Source organism: Patagioenas fasciata, chromosome 14 (genome assembly GCF_037038585.1).
Source record: "Patagioenas fasciata isolate bPatFas1 chromosome 14, bPatFas1.hap1, whole genome shotgun sequence".
Lineage (NCBI taxonomy): Eukaryota > Metazoa > Chordata > Aves > Columbiformes > Columbidae > Patagioenas > Patagioenas fasciata.
Window position 1 is genome coordinate 18670285 of NC_092533.1, and position 19300 is coordinate 18689584.

General features: G+C 49.0%; 1 protein-coding gene across 6 annotated transcripts; it reads left to right on the forward strand.

Moving 5' to 3' along the window:
• The first annotated feature begins 762 nt into the window (after positions 1-762).
• Positions 763-19068, forward strand: ECSCR (endothelial cell surface expressed chemotaxis and apoptosis regulator). Of its 6 annotated transcripts, none has more exons than XM_065849159.2 (12): positions 764-908; positions 8806-8847; positions 9920-9970; positions 11158-11271; positions 11612-11659; positions 13448-13522; positions 14518-14616; positions 15837-15935; positions 16503-16539; positions 17794-17893; positions 18429-18489; positions 18702-19068. In XM_065849159.2, the coding sequence occupies exons 1-11, from the start codon at positions 818-820 to the stop codon at positions 18435-18437; spliced, it is 765 nt and encodes a 254-aa protein (XP_065705231.1). In that variant the 5' UTR covers positions 764-817; the 3' UTR covers positions 18438-18489; positions 18702-19068. The 6 variants fall into 6 exon arrangements, with proteins under 6 accessions (XP_071670981.1, XP_065705230.1, XP_065705231.1 ...); XM_065849162.2 differs by having other exon boundaries at positions 765-908; positions 13448-13495; XM_065849160.2 differs by having other exon boundaries at positions 18429-19068.
• The last annotated feature ends 232 nt before the right edge of the window (positions 19069-19300 follow it).

Here is a 19300-nt window from a genome sequence, read left to right on the forward strand (position 1 = left end):
CATCCAACACGGGGTAACTTGTTATCTCTGAAGTTCAAACTATGGCAGCGAGGGACAGACAGACAGGATGTGCACAGACAAGCGCACCAAGGTCAGGGCAGAGAAATTGAGTGCCTCAAAGCCCTTGGGGCAGGTGAAGGGCAGGACTAGCCCGTTTCTCCAGTTTCCCCCCTTGCCGAGGAGCTGGGGTTGGGGTAAGTCAGACCCTACTGTGTGCTGTACATCGCATGGGGAAGATGCTGCTGCTGCTGCATAAGAACCAGCACCCCAAATCAGCGTGTCCTGGTGCCCAGACTTGCTGGAGCTGCACAAGGAGGTGTGGGGCATGGGGAAGCACCAGCTGCTGAGTTACTCTGGCCCCACGAGGAGCGAATATTTCCCAATCCCTCCCTGAAATGTTAAGAAACCCCCTCTCAGGTGTGGGGAGGACCAGCTCCTCCAGCAGCTCCTCATCCAGGAAGGACTGGGGCAGCCTGCAGCCCCACAGCTGATGGGGAGGGGGTTGGACGCGAGGTGCACACCCTCGCCACAAACACAGCACCTCCCAAAAACCCCAAGGACCATGGAGAAGCAACCAAGGCCCAAAGCAGGGCAGGCCCACTGTGCCACTGCTCCGAGAGCCGAATTCCCCACCAAACCCATGGCGAGGTTTCCTTTGCCGTCGGTAAGCGATGGCTCACATCCTCTCCGACCATAATGGGCTAAAAAACACAGTTCCCCTGTGGATTCAGCCCGTTTCCTTCTATTCTTCAACAGGAAGCCCTTTGAGAGCCAGCCCAGGCAGGCAAACTGCTCCTCACCCTGCGTCCCTCCCGGGATGGCCAGAGCCTCGGCGGGGCTGCAGAGCCACGAGAAGATGCTGGTTCCGTCCGTCCATCCGCTGCTCTGGCTGTTCGTGCTCTTCCCAGGTGAGACACTGCACTCGCGCCCTGGGAGGGGGAAACGGTGCTGGCGGGGGGATTTGGGGAGCCTGGCTTCACGGGGGTCACCAAAGGGAACCAGCCAGGGGTTTGAACACGAACGAGCTGCCATCGGAAAGCTCAGCCTTTAAATCCAGGGGTGGCAGAGTCACGTTGCTGGGAAAAATGTGGCTGTACCAGGTTTACAGGGTTTATTTGGCAGCACTGGGATAAAAGAACTTGTTTCCTCGTTAACAAAAGGAGTGTTTCTGCTGAGTGTTTCTGCATTTTATAGTAAATGAGTTTTGTCAAATAAGTGTAAAGGTAGAACATTTAAATGTACAGGATGTTATTTCCCTCAAAGGTATTTTTTCCTCTTGTTGCTATAAATACAAAGACCATGTGCAAGACTCACACAGAACACATCCTTATTGTGATAGTTCTGCTCCTTTGTGACAATTCTGCTTTAGCTTCTCTTTCCCACGTGAGTGGTGGCGTGGGATGAAGGAGCCGGTTTCCTGCTCCGAAGGGTGACAGGTTGTCTTTTCCTGCGGCATCAGGCACCTCTTGTGTTGCTGACAGCTGCGGTAGCTCGGAGCTGAAAAACATTCGAAGGAATATAGACTGTAACATCAACGCTGTTTCTAGTAGACAACCACCTAAAAGTGATCCGTGTGTCCCAAAATCCGACGTTTTTCTCATTAAACCATAGAAGTTGCCTGTGGGTTACAGCCACTGCACTGATAATAATGGGATATTTAAGAGGCAGAGAATACAGAAAACAAGTCAGTTAGCAGCTACATAAGAAGTAAGAGAGTATAGATTGGAAAATTTCCCTTTTCCTTAGGGACGATCCTGTGGCTTCAGCAGGGGGGTGAATTGTGCCTGGTAGCAGGCACATTGTGCAGGTCCATTAATTCATTAATGAATTTATTACTTCTTAATCGAAACTTGTACGCTCTCGCAGTTCTTTCTAAAGGAAGGTTCAAACACTGTTATTTTGGAGTTGCTGAAGTGGGGAGATTTGGAACATTTCCAACCTGTTTTTCCTCCCCCAGAAACACTTAGCAGAAAATTTGTCCAAACAAACCTCTTCCTATGAACGGTTTCTATTACAATGGGCTGGTGTTTTCCAGACAAAACGTTTCCACTGAAAAATTCCTCCTGGAAGTTGATGAGAACCCAGCAGGATTTTCCCACTGTCGCTCCATCCGCTGCTCTCCTTATCTGTGCCGCAGCCAGCGGATGGATAACACCACGAGAAAAATGAGAAAACATATACATATGTCTATATATCTTTTTTTATATAATTGAAAGCATGGGGTGCAGCTAGAGGACAGAGATTGAGCTACCAGGAGACCTTCCAGACACTTAAAACAGGGCAGCTGGTGCAGCCTAAAACCAATTCCTTGGCCAAAAAGGAGCGGCCACCGCAACACTGAGCTGGAGGAGGAGGAAGAGAAAGCAGGAGGTGGTCAGGAGAAATGTTTGTTCACAAAACAAACTGCTCCCTTCTAGTAACACGAAACCCCGCAGATGACTCTGCAGATCTGATCAAAGCGGCCAGCGACATTTTCCAGGAATTATCTCCCGTTTACAGTAGGTGAGTCAACAGCAGGTGTCCTTGGAGGGGTCAGCACTGGTAAACCCACTGCTGGGTAAGCCAAGGCGTGGGCTTAAGCCCAAGGCTGGGGAAGGCAGATCTGCACCTTGCCTAGCACCAGCCTTGGCTAGAAGGTCTCATTGCTCCACCACGCAGCATGACCAACCATCACATAAACGAAGAGGAACCTCCCATTCACCCTTTTTTGTAGACTTAAGGGCGGGGGGGCTGGTTTTACCTTTCAGCTGAATCATCCCAGCACAGCAGAAGGAAGCAAAGTCCCCTCTGGTATCTCCAGCTGCCGTGGCATTGAGAGGTGTGAAAGTTTCGAGGGGACTTTGCCCCTCAATCTCATCAAATCTTCTAAAAACCAGGGGACAGACCAGGGATGCAGTTAAATGCATCTGGATTTCACAGCACAGGGAGAACCTGCTCACCTCTGCTTTGGGTTCCCTGAGACTGAGGTTGCTGACCCGGGACACAGGGGTGGGACGGGGGCATCGTACAGAGGCAAAGCTTGTGGCTTGGGCTACATAAAAGATGAGACGGCAGGTTGGTGCGGAGCTGTTTGTTGCAGGAATGTGCAAGAGATCTTGCAAAAGTGCAAGATCAAAGCATTTTTAAAAATTTCCAGCAGCTCAGTTATTGCCTTAAAGTTAAAAAAACAACCAACAACGAACAAAACCAAAACTCCAAGTTCTTTCAAGCTGCTGTGGATTAGGAATAAATTATTTTGAGTAGCTGCATTATTAGCCCTTTGCTAAAAGGGACTACATCCCCATAATGTGACACTCTACTGTTCTATAATATCTATTAGTCTCGTACTTGTCTCCAGCTGATTATTCACGTCTTAACTGTACAAGAGTCAATGTTTACAAAAGCTCAGTGCATACCAGCAACAAGTGTGCATAGTCCATCAAACTTCTCCTATAATCCCTACAGATTTAAAAATTATATTTGAAGTATACAAGATCTAGGTCCTCACATTTGTGCTGTTCTGGAACGGAGGCTCAGTAGACCTAAAAGGTTTTCTGAGACTCCAGATGGACATTGCAGCAAACAACCGTCCTCCCACACAACGAGCAAACTCTACTAAAACGGGCCGTGGAGGTGTGGAACACGTATGTGCCCTCTGGAGCAAGCCAAGCCAACTCTTGTGGCGCTGGGGACACCGCCACTGGTTCTGGGCAAGAGAGGGGACCCAGGGCAGGTGTCCCCCACCTTTCCCACCGTCATCAGGCACAACTGCAGACTGTGCGCTCCTGAGGGCAGCGCAGCTTGGGTGGGCGGCTGCAGACGTACGATTCAGTGAGCCCCTCTCCTACGTTAGCTAGAAGTGACTTTGGAATCACTAAAAATCTTGGAATTGTAGTGAAATTAGTGTGATTAGAAACGAAACACGTCACAGCTGACAATGCTTGATGGAGGCACAGAACCACTGGGCTTTGTGTCTGCCGCTTATCGCAGCCACGCTCCCCTGCCTTGTTTTCCCCAGATACAAAATAGAGATAATAAAATGACATTTTCCATAAGGTGCTTTGAAATCTGGCAGTAAAACCTAGGTGATATCATCAGGGTCACTCACCTAAAATCTGGAGCCATGTGCTGAAATGGTGGCACCAGGCAGGGACGTCCCTCAGCTGCTCCCTGGGAGCTCCAGCCTGGACACTGAAGAAAAGACAGTGGAAAGAACAGGAATGATGAGAAATCCCTTTGCCACCAGCCCTGTCTGCAGCACACCTTGTCTCCCGGGTCACTGGGTGGGAGCTGAACCCCCCCCCAAGCAGATCACGTTCCTGCATGGTGGTTCACAAACACCCCACGGGCTGGGGAATCTTGGAATGACTGGAAAGAATCACAAATTTGTGAATAAACTTGGAAACGGAAGCAAAGAGACTCCACACACTTGGGGGAAGCAAGATGTGCTTGGTGGGCACCTACGGCTGATCTCTGCGGACACTGCTCCGGGTGTAGCGCACAAGTAAATGCAGCGGCCGATCACCTAGAGCGCGCAGCTTTTGGAGGAAAATCGTATGAACTGATGAGGGCCACTGGGGAGGCGCCTGTGCAAGGTGGGAAAGATGCGCTGCTGAACTAACCTGCAACTCGTGACACTTCCTCTGTGCCTCGGTTTCCCACCTGCAGAAAACAAAACAGACCTCACACTTATCCCCCTTCTCCATAAAGTGCTTTGAGATCTGCTGATGAATAATACTATTTTTAAAATCTGTAGGTAGGCAAAAAGCACAGGCTGGGTTCTGGCTCCCACCAGGCCTGGAGAGGTGCCCTCCTCATCTTTCATTAAACTGGGGACAAAGTGACTTCCTCCTCCAAACCCAAGAGCCAGGGACAAACCCTGGGAGCAGCGCAGCCAGGAGGAGGGCAGGACCCACATCACCAGCACTGCGGAGCCCAGGAGTAAAAAACAAGCAGGTCAGGGAGGGAACTGGAACCAGTCAGCAGCTGGGAGAGTGATGGCGCTGCAGGGTGATGGAGCAGGCGTTTGCTCCCCAAAAAACACGGAGCAGTGGGGGTGCAGGCGGGAGACAAGCCACACCGCTTTCATCTGCCAGGAGCAACAGCTTCCCATGGAAAAAAGAGACCTCAGCACGCAGGGCGATGTGGCAGCGCCCGCTCCGTCCACACGGTTTCCCCACATTGTTTGTCTCCCAGCTTGTTTTCTACATCCAAGCGGTTTTTAACTGATTTCCAGCACCACTCCCCAGAGAGCGGCACAGAGTGCAATGCTCCGAGAGGATGCCCAGGCCTGGATGCAGCCCTTGAGGAGGGGCAGAGGAAGGCTAAGATTAATTTTAAGTGCTGACGAGACCCGGGTTTAATTGCTGGCTCTCTAAACTTTCCGTAATGCTTTGGCGGAGTCACGACAATTCAGAACCTCTCAGCACTGAGCTGCCAAACCCCCCCATGTCATTTGGCGTTAGATGTTTAAATAGCTCTGCAGATCTGGGACCTGATTTAGGCTGTCAGTGATCCAGCCGTGTAACCACCCTTCTCTGTCTCCTCCACAATTTCCACCTTACGTGTTCAGCTGTGAGACCCTCAGGGCAGAGGCACCTTTTCTAGACACTTCATAAAATGTGTGGGTTATTATTATGGCTTTTGCAGAGCTCTCTGCTTTCCAGGTTTCCTAATACAGGACTTTTTTTTCCATGCAAAAGTCCCAAGAATAGGGAGCTGTTGCTTTTTGCTGTTCAGCAGCTGCTGCATTTCACCCAGGTCAGTATACTTTTGTCATGGGCCAATATATGAATCGAAAAGTCTAATTTTAGGTTGCTAGGTCTCTTTTTTGCAACCTGCAAGCAGAGGGTGACAGCGAGGTTGGTGGAGCAGAGCTGCACAAAGCCACAGGGGCTCTGCAGCTGCCGCCGTGGAACCAAACAGCCGCTCGTGCTGAGTCAGAGCTGAAATGCACCTGCAGCCCCGACACGCTCCTCTGCAGCCCCGCGGCTCCGCTGGGCAACCGGCGCTTTCCCATACAGCATGAACAGAAAGTTCTATTTCCCATCGTTAATCCCTCAGCAAGCTCCCCGTCTCCACCTAGAAATGCACAATCCGGCTATAAATCACTTGCACCCAAACAAGCAACACGTATTTTGGCAGCCCTCACGCTCAATGGGGAGTCGTTTGAATGGCTTTGATGTTTATTGCAATTACAGCTGCGCTGGCTGCATCCTGATTATTATTGCGAGGTGTTTATATAGGCAGGGTCCTCGGCGGGGGCAGCAGGCCGGGCTGGCAGAGGCAGCACCATTTTTATGGGATTCCCCCGGGGACGCCCGCGGGAGCCGCGACACGCGGCTCTTGTTTGTTCGTGCCCATCCTGCCGCCCGGCCCCGCGGCGCGGCTCGGGCTCGTCCGGCTTCGCGCACGTCCATCCCCCTCCGAGGAAATCCAACCGGGATGCTCGGCACCTCGGCGAAAAGAAAACACCTCGTTTAACAGGACTTTTGATTATTTGAGTTGGCAGGGGAGGCATAACAAGCAAGAGTGGCCAGAAATCAGAGCCAGACGTGCTCCACGTTGAGATAACGTGCGGTTGTGTTTATAGAGCCAGGGCCGCATATTCCTGAGCAAAGTGCCCAGTGAGACCGGACACATCTCCACAGCAAAGCTCCGTCACGGCAGGACCTGGGTGAGCATCTGCTTGGGCAGGTGAACTCCAGGGACCAAGCAATGGAGGGGAAAAGACATAAAAAGCTTATTTACCTTATTTACAACTATGCCCAGGTTAATTTTGCAAACAGAGAACTCCCAATGAGCCAGTGCTCTGGTGTGACCTGCAGTGAGGGGCTGAGCTGTTGAAATTGTTGAGCAGGATCCTCTTGCCCTTGTGCCAAGGATGCTGGAGCTGAAGCCCATGGGATGGTCTGTCAGGGACAGCAGCAGCATCAGCTTCCTCACTCCCAGCTTCTCCCATCCCTAGAGGCTCTGTTCGAGCTCCCAGATTCCTCAGCTGCAGCAAAATTAGCTGAATAAACAGCCAGCTCAGCACCTTTATTCCCCTTCTCCTTCAACAAAGACTGAATGCAGACAATAGCTCTTTCTTCAGCAATTCTTGATGCTTTCACATGCCACGCACACCAAATACACCTGTGATCATTTTAAAAAAAGCAAATGCATTACAAGCAGCTACTTCTCCCCATGGAAGAACAAGACAACGGGTTCTGCAAGGAGTCTTGGAGAAAGAAGGTGCTTGAGTTTGGCAGCTGCTCGAGGACACTGGCCCCCGCGGTGTTCTCAGCACATTGTTTTTTGTGCTGGATGTTTACAGGGCACCTCAAGGCATTTGCAAACCGATGCCCATAAATTGTGCTGTAAAGCTGCTGAAGAAGAGGAAGCCCAGTGACAAAGAGAAAATTCGGCATACTCTTGTAATTGATGGAAACAGCCCCAGCCACCGCACGTTCCTGTGGAGCTGATTTAGCAAGTGATGTTCCATCTGTCCATAACCCCGTTTACGTTCCTAGACTGATGTTCATTTAACCTGCTCTTCAGAACGGGCAGAGAGCGATATCCTGTAATTCTCCTGCACCATCGCTCCCAGCAATTCGCTATCCTCATGTCAAGACAGTTTCCTATTGCTCAGCCTCCCTTTCCGTAAGGTCCGTGTTTGCTGGTCCTGTTCCCAATGGATTAAAAAAAGAGAAAAAACGTATTAGTCCCTTCCTCTCTATGTAATTAAAGATCTAATCACACTTCCTCTTTCATGGACTGAACAAGACAGGTTTGCCAGCCTGCTGCCCAGTAAGCTAGGAGAGAAAAGCATGGAAAAGGTCTGAGAAGTCAGGTCTGGTTTTCACAGCCAAATCCTGTCTGGAAAGAGACCACATTTTATTATGCATTCACTCTGGTTTAGACTATAGGATGCGCATTTCAAAAATGATAAAGTCACCTCTGCAAAGTTAAACTAGTTGGGTTTGATTTGAGCCTGTAAAGTGCATTTACATTTTCCAGGTTTTGTCTCCAAATACGGGAACTGGACATTTCTTTTTCCCATTTTAAACAGAAGCGCTTTTAATTGGCATCTCGTCTAACCATAGGACTCCAGGAGCTGGGGCTTAAAGACAAACACCATGCATTCTGCGTGTAGGCAACACGGGGGATTAGTGCAGGGATGCTCTGGCATGAATGCAAACCAAAACCCCCAAAAAAACGCAAGCAGAAACACTTTTCAGCTGAGAAACTAGGGACTCGGTGCAACACCTACAACCCTGGGAGAGCAAAGCCCTGCATGGACCCCCAGGACTTGGGACCCAGACCAGGGAAGGCAGCTCCAAGCCCGTCCCCTCGCTGCAGCCTCCTGGCTCTGTCCCAGTTTCCATGGAGCCCCATTGCATCCCTGGGTGCAAACACATAGACAGAGGGATCACAGGTAGGAGATAGAAAGGAAAAAGATAAAAGAAACAAAACAAGAACGGTCCCATTGGCTCCTGGAAGTCTTTACACACCTCATCCACACACTCGTTAAGGAGGGAATGACCCCACCGATGTATTTGCATTTTCCCTGGAACAGGGAAGGTGGTTCCCTGAAGGATCCGGCTCCATCTGGGGACCAGGGAATTGACCTGGGCTGAATAAACTCCAGTACTCATTTACTCAGAACCTGGTAGTTTTGCACTTAGTGTTTGCTACTACTTCTTTGCTAATGCTCTTGGAAAAACCATGTATTTCAAAGTCATTCATACAGAAAATGAGGAAAACCCAAACCACGCAACCAGCAGGAACACTCATGTGTGACAACCATAGGTTAACACCACTAATACTCTTATTCTTTCATTCCAGGTACTACAGCCTCTGCCAACTCCTCCATCCACGCTGTAACAGGTACCTCCTGGGTTGTCATCTGCTTTATAAATCTGTTTGGATGTGGGTGACCATGCCCACGTGGGGAAGCAAACGGAGAGTCCAGAGATGAGAACTAGATTCAGAACTCCCATCCGCCTCCCATTCTTTCCCAGGACACCGTGTTGCCCACCTCTGCCCACCCCATTTATCGCCATTCTCCCCAGATCTCCAGGGGCCATGGAGGGCACCGTGCCCCAGATGACCCTTTTCTGGTCTCTGCCCCCAACCTCGGCTGGAGGAAAGCAATGTGGTGTCTCAGGAAGCACAGAGAAAGCAGAGGAATCCCACCACATCTTTGGTCTCAGATCCCCAGCAGTTCACATGCTCTACCCTCTGGACCCTCAGAGCCCAGGTCCTTTTGCCCACAGGCCCCTAGAGCCACCCCAATAACAAACTCCCTCCTCAGTATCTCCTGCCCCTGCCACCCTTTCAGCTCTTATTGACTAAAACGGTCCCTTTCTGGTGCATCTTTCAACCCCCCCTGTGGAGATCCCACAAGAAGCACATGTAGATGTCAGCCCCTGTCCTGGGCATTGATGAGGCCAGACCTCAAATCCTGGGGGCAATTCTGGGCCCCTCACGCCAAGAAAGGCCTTGAGGTGCTGGAGCGAGTTGAGAGAAGGGAACGGAGCTGGTGAGGGGCTGGAGCACAAGTGCGATGGGAGCGGCTGAGGGACCTGGGGGTTCAGCTGGAGAACAGGAGCTGAGGGGAGACCTTCTGATCTCTGAACTGCCTGAAAGGAGCTTGGAGCCAGGGGGGTCGGGCTCTGCTCCCCAGGAACAAGCGCCAGGAGCAGAGGAAACGGCCTCAAGTTGCCCCAGGGGAGGTTGAGGTTGGATCTGGGGAACAATTTCTTCCCCAAAGGGCTGTGGGGCATTGGAACAGGCTGCCCAGGGCAGTGCTGGAGTCACCATCCCTGGAGGGCTGGACAGACAGAGATGAGGTTCTCAGGACATGGGGCAGTGCCAGGGGTGGGTTATGGTTGGACTCCATGATCTTGAGGGGCTTTTCCAACCAAAATGATTCTATGTGTCTCTGCTTGTTTTACAGCTCAATCCCAATCCACAACACACAGCCCTGATGTAAAGAACCACACCTCAGGTAACGCTCATCTGGAGATGCGCAGGGGCATCCTGGCTTGTCACTGGTCTGACACACAGTGCAGCTGGGCCATCCAGCAATAAATGGACCTGTGCAGCAGCAGGTTAGATGAGAACAGCGATGGGAAGGAAGGAAGACCTGTGGCCTAAGGACTTGTGATCCAGCCAGCTCTTCTTTGTTTTTTTTATTAACTCTAAACCTCCAGTGCTTTGCACACCCTCAGCACCTCCCATACAACAGGGCAACATGTTCTGCATTTCTCCAAGAGAAAACGGGGAAGCATGGAGAAGCTTGTCCTAAACTGGAAAATGTTTGTGTCTGCACAGGGACTGAACACCGCCTTAGCTCTAGCTCATGTCAGGGGGTTTGCTTTGTTGCTTTATTATCTACCTTCATGGAAGCAACAATCACTCATAAGGACATAAAAAGAAGTAATACAGACCTCTGAATAGTTTCCTTACTTTGTTTTTTCCTAAGCATAGCTACCTCTCCATAGGGACCCCAAAACTATAAAGTAGAAAGATCTCAGATTCTGCTTCCATTCCTTCCAGAAAACAAAACAAAACAAAACAAAACACCTCCCTAAAACCATTTGAACCATTTGCAATATTTTCTCATTTTTATCAGAAAGCCAAGAGAAGTCTAGACAAGAACTTGCCTATGAATTCCAGGCTGGTGATCCACTCTTCCTTGCAGAGAGCTTATCGAAAGGTTTCTGCCCCGTATCTTGCTCTGGATCACCTTCTCACTATGCAGCTTTGTGTAGCAGGTTGAGGAAGGTGACAGAGCCTTCAGACCACATTATTTGTGCTTAGGGACTGTCAGTGACATAAAACACAAAAGTCAGCATTTCAGATAAGAGGCAAACAGATGATACACAGGGGTGCCAGGCAGCTCCAGCCAGTTAAAGTGTCCAGTGACAAAAAAATACAGTAATTTTCAATGTGGGGAAAAAAATGATGGCAAAAAGCAGACTTATCCCTGAGTCTCCTGCTCAGCACCTCTGGACACTGAAAAAAGCCCAAGTTAATGCTGACACATTATACAAGATGCTGAGCAGGACGAAGGCTGTTCCCTTGTCTGCTCGTGGCTGTGCTGTTCCTGGCGGATTATCCACCGCTCCCAAGGAGTCTGAGGACTGTGTGGCAGGTGTTTCCCTTGGCAGTAATGCTATGCTTCCTCCGCAGAGCCTTCGGTAAAATCCACACCGCCAGCCCACCCGGATGTCACCTCTGTGGGTCCAGCTACCATGGCCAAGTCCTCTCCTGTCACTACGACTCTGCTGGCATCGACTGTGCAAGGTAAGCATGGAAAACTACACGTTTTGCCCAGGCAGGGGAAGCCTGGGCCAGTCTGCACCATGGTACTTGTTCAGTAGCAAAAATTGTGAATTTTGGAGTCTCTGCTGAAAGAGCAGCTCAGTCCAGCTCCCCAAAAGCACAGAATGTATCCATGACACAGAAGTGGCAGCAGCTCGGCAAGCACATATCAAAAAAGTCTGATCAGGCTTTACCAGTTGGCATTTTGTCAAGTCTCATGCAAACCAAATTTTTTACCCCATGGAAACCCAACACCTCTCCATAGCACAGTTAAAAGCAGCTTCAAAAGTTAATTCTTCTTTCCTGTGTTTTCTTGATCCAGATGAAAAGTCTAATGGAAGCAGAACCACATCAGCTCCGCCACCTCAAGGTACTTTGTCCTTTTATAGAGTGAGAATAAGTTTAGATAATTTCATGGCAATTAGCTGACTCGGTTCACATGGTGCAGGTTATCTAAGCACTTGTCTTCATCTTGGGGTTGACCCATCAGTAACAGCCACAATCGCGTCTTGTATCCTTATTAATGCAAGCAGTGAAAAAACACGAGACAAAATGCACTTAACATCCACTGCCTGGGGTGAATTTGAATGACTGATCTATGCTAAAGAAAAGGGAGCCCTTTTAACATCATTTAAAACACAATCTTTGTTTTTGACAGTTTGCTTAATGCAGCCTGCAAGTATAAAAAAGAGAATTCAGTAAGTTTTCTCAGAATAAGGGCAGAACCCAAGTGAGTTGGAAGTCTGAAATCTGACAACTGAGCCAATTCCTCATTAAAGGTTCAGTCTCAAAAATCTGCAGCGGCCAAGACAGAAGCTGCTCTGCTTCTCCCTGTCCCACTCAGATCTTCTCCAACACAAGCAAGGTTGAAAACCCATGGTCAGCTCTGCCTGCACAGATGTCCGACCAGCACGCCTGTGCCCAAGCAGATTGCTATTAATTATAACCCTTCTTTATCTCTGAAAAGCTCCATACATCTTTGGCTATAGAACTGTTGCTGATGCTTCCAGAAGCGAGGGCTCCTATTGTGCGAGACCCAACATTTCCCATGGATGGGGTATCTGTGCCAGGCTCAGCAAAACACAGCTTCTGCCCACCGCCCATGGCCAGAAGAACAATTTCAGGATGAAATGAAGGGATTGATGACTGGCAAGAAAACTGTCCAGCAGCAGTTTCTGCTTCTCAGGACTGTTCTGCTCCATGCAGTTTCTGAACAAGTTAGATTTGTTATTTCATAACCTTTTCCCCTTTTGCCTAAATGACATTCCAATGCGGTGATGTTTTCTGCAAGACAGGAGCCCCGGTCCCAGGGTGCCAGGAGCTGCTTCACCCTTCTCCAGGCAGCACAGACTTCTGGCCAGACACTGCTGTTGGGAAGGTGGGGATGGGAAAGGGGGAAAGAAGATCCCACTTGACCTCCAAATGATCTTCTGAAGCTCTAAAGCGTTGTTTTCAGTCTCCCGACAGGGCCCAGAGCTGTGCATTAAGTCGATGCAGATAATCTGGCTGTTCAACACACATCCAGGAGGCAGTAAAGGATTCTTTTTCCCTCTGCGAATAAAACACACAGGCTACCTTTAAACAGGCATTGGAAGCAGATGTGACAAAGCACACAGGTCCACAGAAGCCAGTTTATCCCACTGATAACTGGAACTCTTGCTGGAACAGAACTACCCTGCCGCAGCTGAACTACATGTGTACAAAGTAGCCCAACAAAAATGAGCTTAATTACTTCTAGATAACCCAGGACAGCATCCTCAGTAATTCCAAGGACAATCCAGTCAGTCAATCCACACACATAATCTGCAGAATTTCTTCCCTTGAATAGATTTTTTTTTTAAGTCTTGACATTTATGAGCAGTAGCAAGCCTATAACCATCCCGGTTCAGTCTTCCACTATTTAATTCCTGTATCTGCCCAAAAACTGCATCTGGGACTGGAGAAGCTGAACACTTTATACAAAGGTATTTGGATTTTGGTTCCCTGAGTTTCTATTTGGACATGGAAAATAGTACGAAGTATGTATGGTGGGAAGGTTCTAGCCTGGTATCACCAGCACTACTATCAATCTGTTCTCCTCTCCAGCATTCCCATTAATTCCTTCAGTCAACAGAGGACACTCAAGGCAAAGATTCACATTCTACATTTCTCTGTGCAGGTCAAGAGCCCAAGACCAGCAAGAGTACCACAACATCAGCAACTCAAGGTGCCTTCTCCTTTCTCTCACAGACAGGTGGTTATCGCTGGATATTTTACAGCCCTTTTCCCAGCCAACAGCAAGGCTGTCTTCACGGCAGCACGGTGAACGGCTGACGGGTACCCAAGGGATGCTGCCCATCCCCTCTAGCCCTTGAAAAGCCTGTAAAGCTCCACAAAAGCAGCGCTTTGGGCCAACTTGTTGAGCGTGGAAACAGTGGTTGTGAGTCACAGCAGGAAAGGTGCCGAGATGGCAAAAGGTTGTAAAAGAATGTCCGTCCAGACACGCCAGTCTGTGTTTTAACATGCAGTTGTGCTGCCAGCTGTGCGGGGACCTGGAGCACAAGTGTGATGGCTGAGGGACCTGGGGGGTTCAGCTGGAGAACAGGAGCTGGGGGGAGACCTTCTGATCTCTGAACTGCCTGAAAGGAGCTTGGAGCCAGGGGGGTCGGGCTCTGCTCCCCAGGAACAAGCGCCAGGAGCAGAGGAAACGGCCTCAAGTTGCGCCAGGGGAGGTTGAGGTTGGATCTGGGGAACAATTTCTTCCCCAAAGGGCTGTGGGGCATTGGAACAGGCTGCCCAGGGCAGTGCTGGAGTCACCATCCCTGGAGGGTTGGACAGACAGAGAAGAGGTTCTCAGGACATGGGGCAGTGCCAGGCGTGGGTTGTGGTTGGACTTGATGATCCTGAGGGTCTTTTCCAACAGAAATGATTCTGTGAAAGGAAGGGAGACAGGACACCCTGCCAGGTCAGTCCTTCACCAGCCAGGCTCAGCTTCTTCGCCAGGGCCCCAGCCGAAAACCCTGCGGGTGTTCTCAAACTGTTGAGAAACGAGGCCACACCAAGACAATCCAATTCCCACACAGGTCTTGGTCACTTCGCTGTTACCATTGATGGGGCTGGCCAGGACCCATCGTTATCCTCTTCAATAAAGCACTTGTGTGAGTTAGGTCCTCTAGCATGGCTAGGAATCCTCTTCCCAACCTTGGAAGAAATACTTTTATATAAAGTTCCATTTTTCCCCTCTTGTAGGCACCTCGGCGCCAGTTACCCCAACATCTGTGCTCTCTGGCTACTTGACTACACCCACTCCGACAGATGAGAAATCACCACTGACGGTGGCAGCTTTTGGTAAGGTCTTGTGTGACCTGGGGAGAGGAAGGGGGGGTCTGTTTTGTACACCCAGCATCAAAGATGCTTCCCTAGAGAAGGCTCCACAGTTTCCTTCAGCATGACTCATCCTGGAGTTTTCCAAGTGCAAAGGAAAACCCTTGTCACCAGCAGGTAATAAAGCACTGAATCAATTCTCCCAGCCCTGCCCAAGGGACAGACAATTTGAAAGTCCACCATGGCTACACCTGAGCTTGGGATCTTGCTCCCAGCACCAGTGTTTGCCCCAGCTCCATGTTAGGACAAGACCTGGGCACAAATGATCCCGTGCTATGCCTTGCTTTCCCTGACAGGTTCTAGAATAAATACATTACCCACCTGGAAGCTTAGACATTTTGGGTTTTTTCCCCACAAACCTATTGGGACTGCATTCCCACCCTGAATTACTGCAGGAAGCAGCCAAGTCTGCATCCTTCAGACTGCAGGAGGATGGAGCAAAGGACGCCACATCTTAATCGAGCAATAGATCCGAAGATAGGCACAGCTTAGATGTCAGAGACTCACTCTGCCTGGGGCTGTACTGTCCCCCTCCTCCCTGAAGACACGCAACAAAAATCAATTTGCTCATTTCTGTAACACTATAGGAAAAAGCGTTAATTCAGAAGGATTTTAAGAAGTCAAGTGTTAACTTCATAAGTATTAATATCATTTGCTTATCCTCCAAGGGAAGCCAGAAGTCCCGAAGCAGTCTAACAGGACAGAATCCCCATGCAAAAATAGCTTGATTTATTGAGGCCAAATGTCAGAATCAAGTCCGCGCTTGGCCACCGGTTTATGAGACAGATAACATCATTCTCAGAGTTCAGCCTGTCTCTGCCCATTATATTACATATTTATCTGACTTTATACACCTTTAGGATAAGATTTACTGGCTGTAGTAAGCGCATATCTACTTCAATCCATCCCCAGTGTAATCAGCTAACTTACGCCCTCCTGGCACTGCTTTGCCAATTAAGTATTTAATTTATCAGAATCCCTTTGAGGCTAAAACACAAGGGGATAAAGCCATTTGCTCTAGTGACTACTTACATCTCTGCCTGTTGTGTAGCATGCTCATTTTAACGAAAATATTGATTTCCTACCCAAGTTTTGATGACAGCCCAAGTCTCCCCACCACCCCCGAAGCTGAGGACAGGCACGTTGTTACTTCAGTCACAGACAGTTCTTTCCTCCATCCCCAGGTGTCATCAGCTTCATAGTTATCCTGATAGTGGTCGTGATCATCCTGGTCAGCGTGGTCAGCCTGAGGTTCAAGTGCAACCGCTCAAAGGACTCGGAAGGTATTTTGCCTGGCATGATTTGTCATTCCTTAATCAAAAGTTATCAGTTTCCACATAGGTCTGGCAATTCCTACATGTTTTCTAAAAAGCTGGGAGGCTTTGAAGCCAAACGGGAACACAGATTCAGCAGTTCAGAATGTGGTGGGACCATATCTTTGGAGCCCCAGCCAGACTCGTCTGCACAAAGGAACAGTCCCGACTTTGCTGCAGTTAAAGGTGCAGATTTCCAGAGAAAGTCACGGAGTCTGGCACTCCTTTTCCCTCGGAATCCAACGGAGGAATCCCCACTAGAGGGCAAGGCTGCTCTATGGCAAGAGAGATATTAATAACTGCTGAAAGAACGAAGGATGCGAGTGCCTCAACAGGCAGCAAAGCACTTGCTCCTGCCCCTATGTCACTTCAGTTAAAGAACTTCCTCTCATCAACTCTCAAGTAGCCCCCGTGGTGTCTCTAATCACATTTTAATTTCATTTATAACCCTGTACAACATAATTCTGAATATAGCTGACTTATTTTATTGCTTGGCTGTGACGTTTTCTCACCTGTACATCGTTTTTCTCCCTCCAGACAAACAGAAACCAGGGACCTCCGTGGTATCTGAGAGGTAAGGCTGTTCATGCTATTCACATCCTACTGAAAGTGCCTCTTTTATTCCACAACCAATTTTAGCAAGGAAAAGAGGCTGCTTTGGTTATTTCAGGTGGAAGGAAGCATTTCTGTGATACAGGTAAAAACCCTGAGTGAGCGTGTGTAGCACCTCATCCTCTGCCTGATGGAGTCAGAGGTGGGAGTTCAATATTTAGGGCCCTCATCTCCAAGCTGCACTGATATCTGTGGAGACTCATCACCTTCCAAAAGCAGTTTGCATGTCTTTCTTTGCCTAGATACAGACTTGGGTTCTGGATCTCAAGCAGCCTCAGTGAGATGAGATCAGGTCCACAAAAATCTCTTCCAAGATGCCTGTTACAGTTATCTATAATAGCAAGAGCAGGATGAGGTGGCCCCAGTGCAGAGACCTTTGGAGGATGATCCATCTGAACCCACCACCCAAGAAGAGAGGCTGCACATGGAAAATAAGCAGGGAACAAGAGCTGGAAAGGACCAAAATATGTTGCTCATACTTTTCGATCTGAGAGTTTCCTACCAAAGGAATAAACCCTGCTTTGGAAAGAAGCAAGGGACACCGGGAGCAAAGCCTCTAAGTATTTAAGTGCTAAATTTGCATTGACATCAATGGTTCCTAAATAGCCTTAATGATCATGATCCAGCCGATCTGCAGCCCCTGAGGTGGCCTAACCTCCAAATTCACCCAGTCTTCACCGGCACTAAATGCAAATCCCGGCCCTTGGGGTAGGGAGAAAGGGAAATTCCACCTTCCTAATGCTTGGAACTCTCTCTCCTAAGAGAGACACTGGCAATACGCGAGCAGGAGCACTGGATGGTCCAACACTCCCTTTGTATGACAAATAAACCCGGGACAGCGGGACAGGGTAATGTTTCCTCTTGTTCCAGTTCTGGTGCTGGCTGCAGTTGATTGTCACTGAGAACCAGATCCAGACTGCTCCTTGATTCTGCCCACAAGCAGTGACATGGGTGATACCCGTGCTTTCTGTCAGGAAAACCAGCACCGCATCCAAATCTGAACGCTCTGCTTGTTTCCTCAGAGATCTCTGAACCCGCGTTCAGACAGGGGATGGGGATTTTGGCACCAAGAGAGAGCCTGAATCAGGACAGCAGCTCAAAGGGCAACACAAATCAGCTCTGGTCCCCTGCCTTGCATGTTTGCCTCCTGTTAAGTGCAAAGAAACTCCTTTATTTCATTTTCCAGAGCAGTTAATCCTGCCTTCTCTTCTGACAGCTGCTCAGCAGGCACGAGCCAGAAGGAGAACAGCATCACCCTGATCTCCATGAAGAACATCAACACGAACAACAGCAGGAGCTACCCGCCATCAGAAAAGGTTTGTCTTTTAAACCTCCCTTTTTAGAGAGTTTGCTGGGGATTGTTACTCTTGCTAGATAAGAGCATGCCTTCAAGGTATTGCTTTGCTCTCTTATTCCTTCAGAAAGGAAATATAATAAAACACTGCCATGAAACTCCTGAAGGCCCAGACTGGTTCCAGTGAGCCTGGTGAAAGTTTGGGTGCCCATCTCGGGTTTATCCAAGCTGCCTGAACTCCAGGTCTTGAGCTCACCTCACGTATATAGGTGCCATCACCCAGGGCCAGCTAAGATAGAGTGGTTTGTCACTAAATGATGCCAGCCTTACTTAAGTCAAGGTCTCACCCTCTAGTCCAAGCTTACCATACTCCTCCCCACAGATGATGTTGGAGCACATTCCCATCAGGACTCTCAGATCCAGTCCACACAAGTAATTCACACAACTTCAAGCTGTTTGAAAGCTAAACTGGGACTGGGTTGGAGGGAATACGTTTCTTTACTTCTTTTGCCAGCCCAAACAGGTTGCTGATGCACCACGTTTTGTTCCTTTTGCAGGTGCTATGAAGCCAAAGATCCAGAGCTTGAAGCTGACTTGTAACCAGCAGTGACTTTCTAGGTTTGTTTCTGGTTTTTGTTTGTTTTCTTTTTCCCTGAGGAAAGACCAAGCATGGACAATAATGTTATTAAATTATTATGTCCTTTCTGATCAGTACCTTTACAGTAGCATCCCATAGAGCTTCCTCGCCTGGGAACTGGGATCCAGTTCAAGCCTGCCATGTGCAATGGCTGGTATCTAACTCTATTTTTTATATGCCTTCAAATCCTCAGATTATTCCAACAGCAAGAAGCACCAAGGAACTGCCTACTTTGCTAATAAACCACTGCCTTAGAATAATGGCCTTTATAGTCTGTGCCAGCCAGCCGCAGGCTCGTTATCAGTACAGCCCCATGTCAAGTCAAACACACGCATTAGAAAGGCACAACGTGAACTCAAAGACCTAACGGGACACAAATGGCCAAGTGCTGGGACACAGCACGATCGCTCCAAGCCCCCAGTCCTTGGTGTCCTCATTGTCCCTGCAGCAGTGGGGATGATCACATCCACCTACCTCACAGGGTTGTTGTGAGGCTGTGTTAATCCATGTCTGTAAAGCATTTGGAGAGTCGTAAATTAAAGGTGCTGCTGAAATGCAAATTGCCATCTTATATACTTTATTATTAAAAACCGAGCTTCAGGCAGGCAGATCGCTGTCTTCCCACAGGCCAAACGTGCTCAAAGACTCATCTGAAGTGTGAAGGACAAGGTCTCTGCACAGACAGGGTTTTATCTGAGTGTAAAAAGGAGTGGCCACAAGCCAAATACTGAGCTGCTTCAGCTCCTGAAGTTTGGTAGCGTGAGTTTACTGGGAAAGCTTCCATCTTCTGCA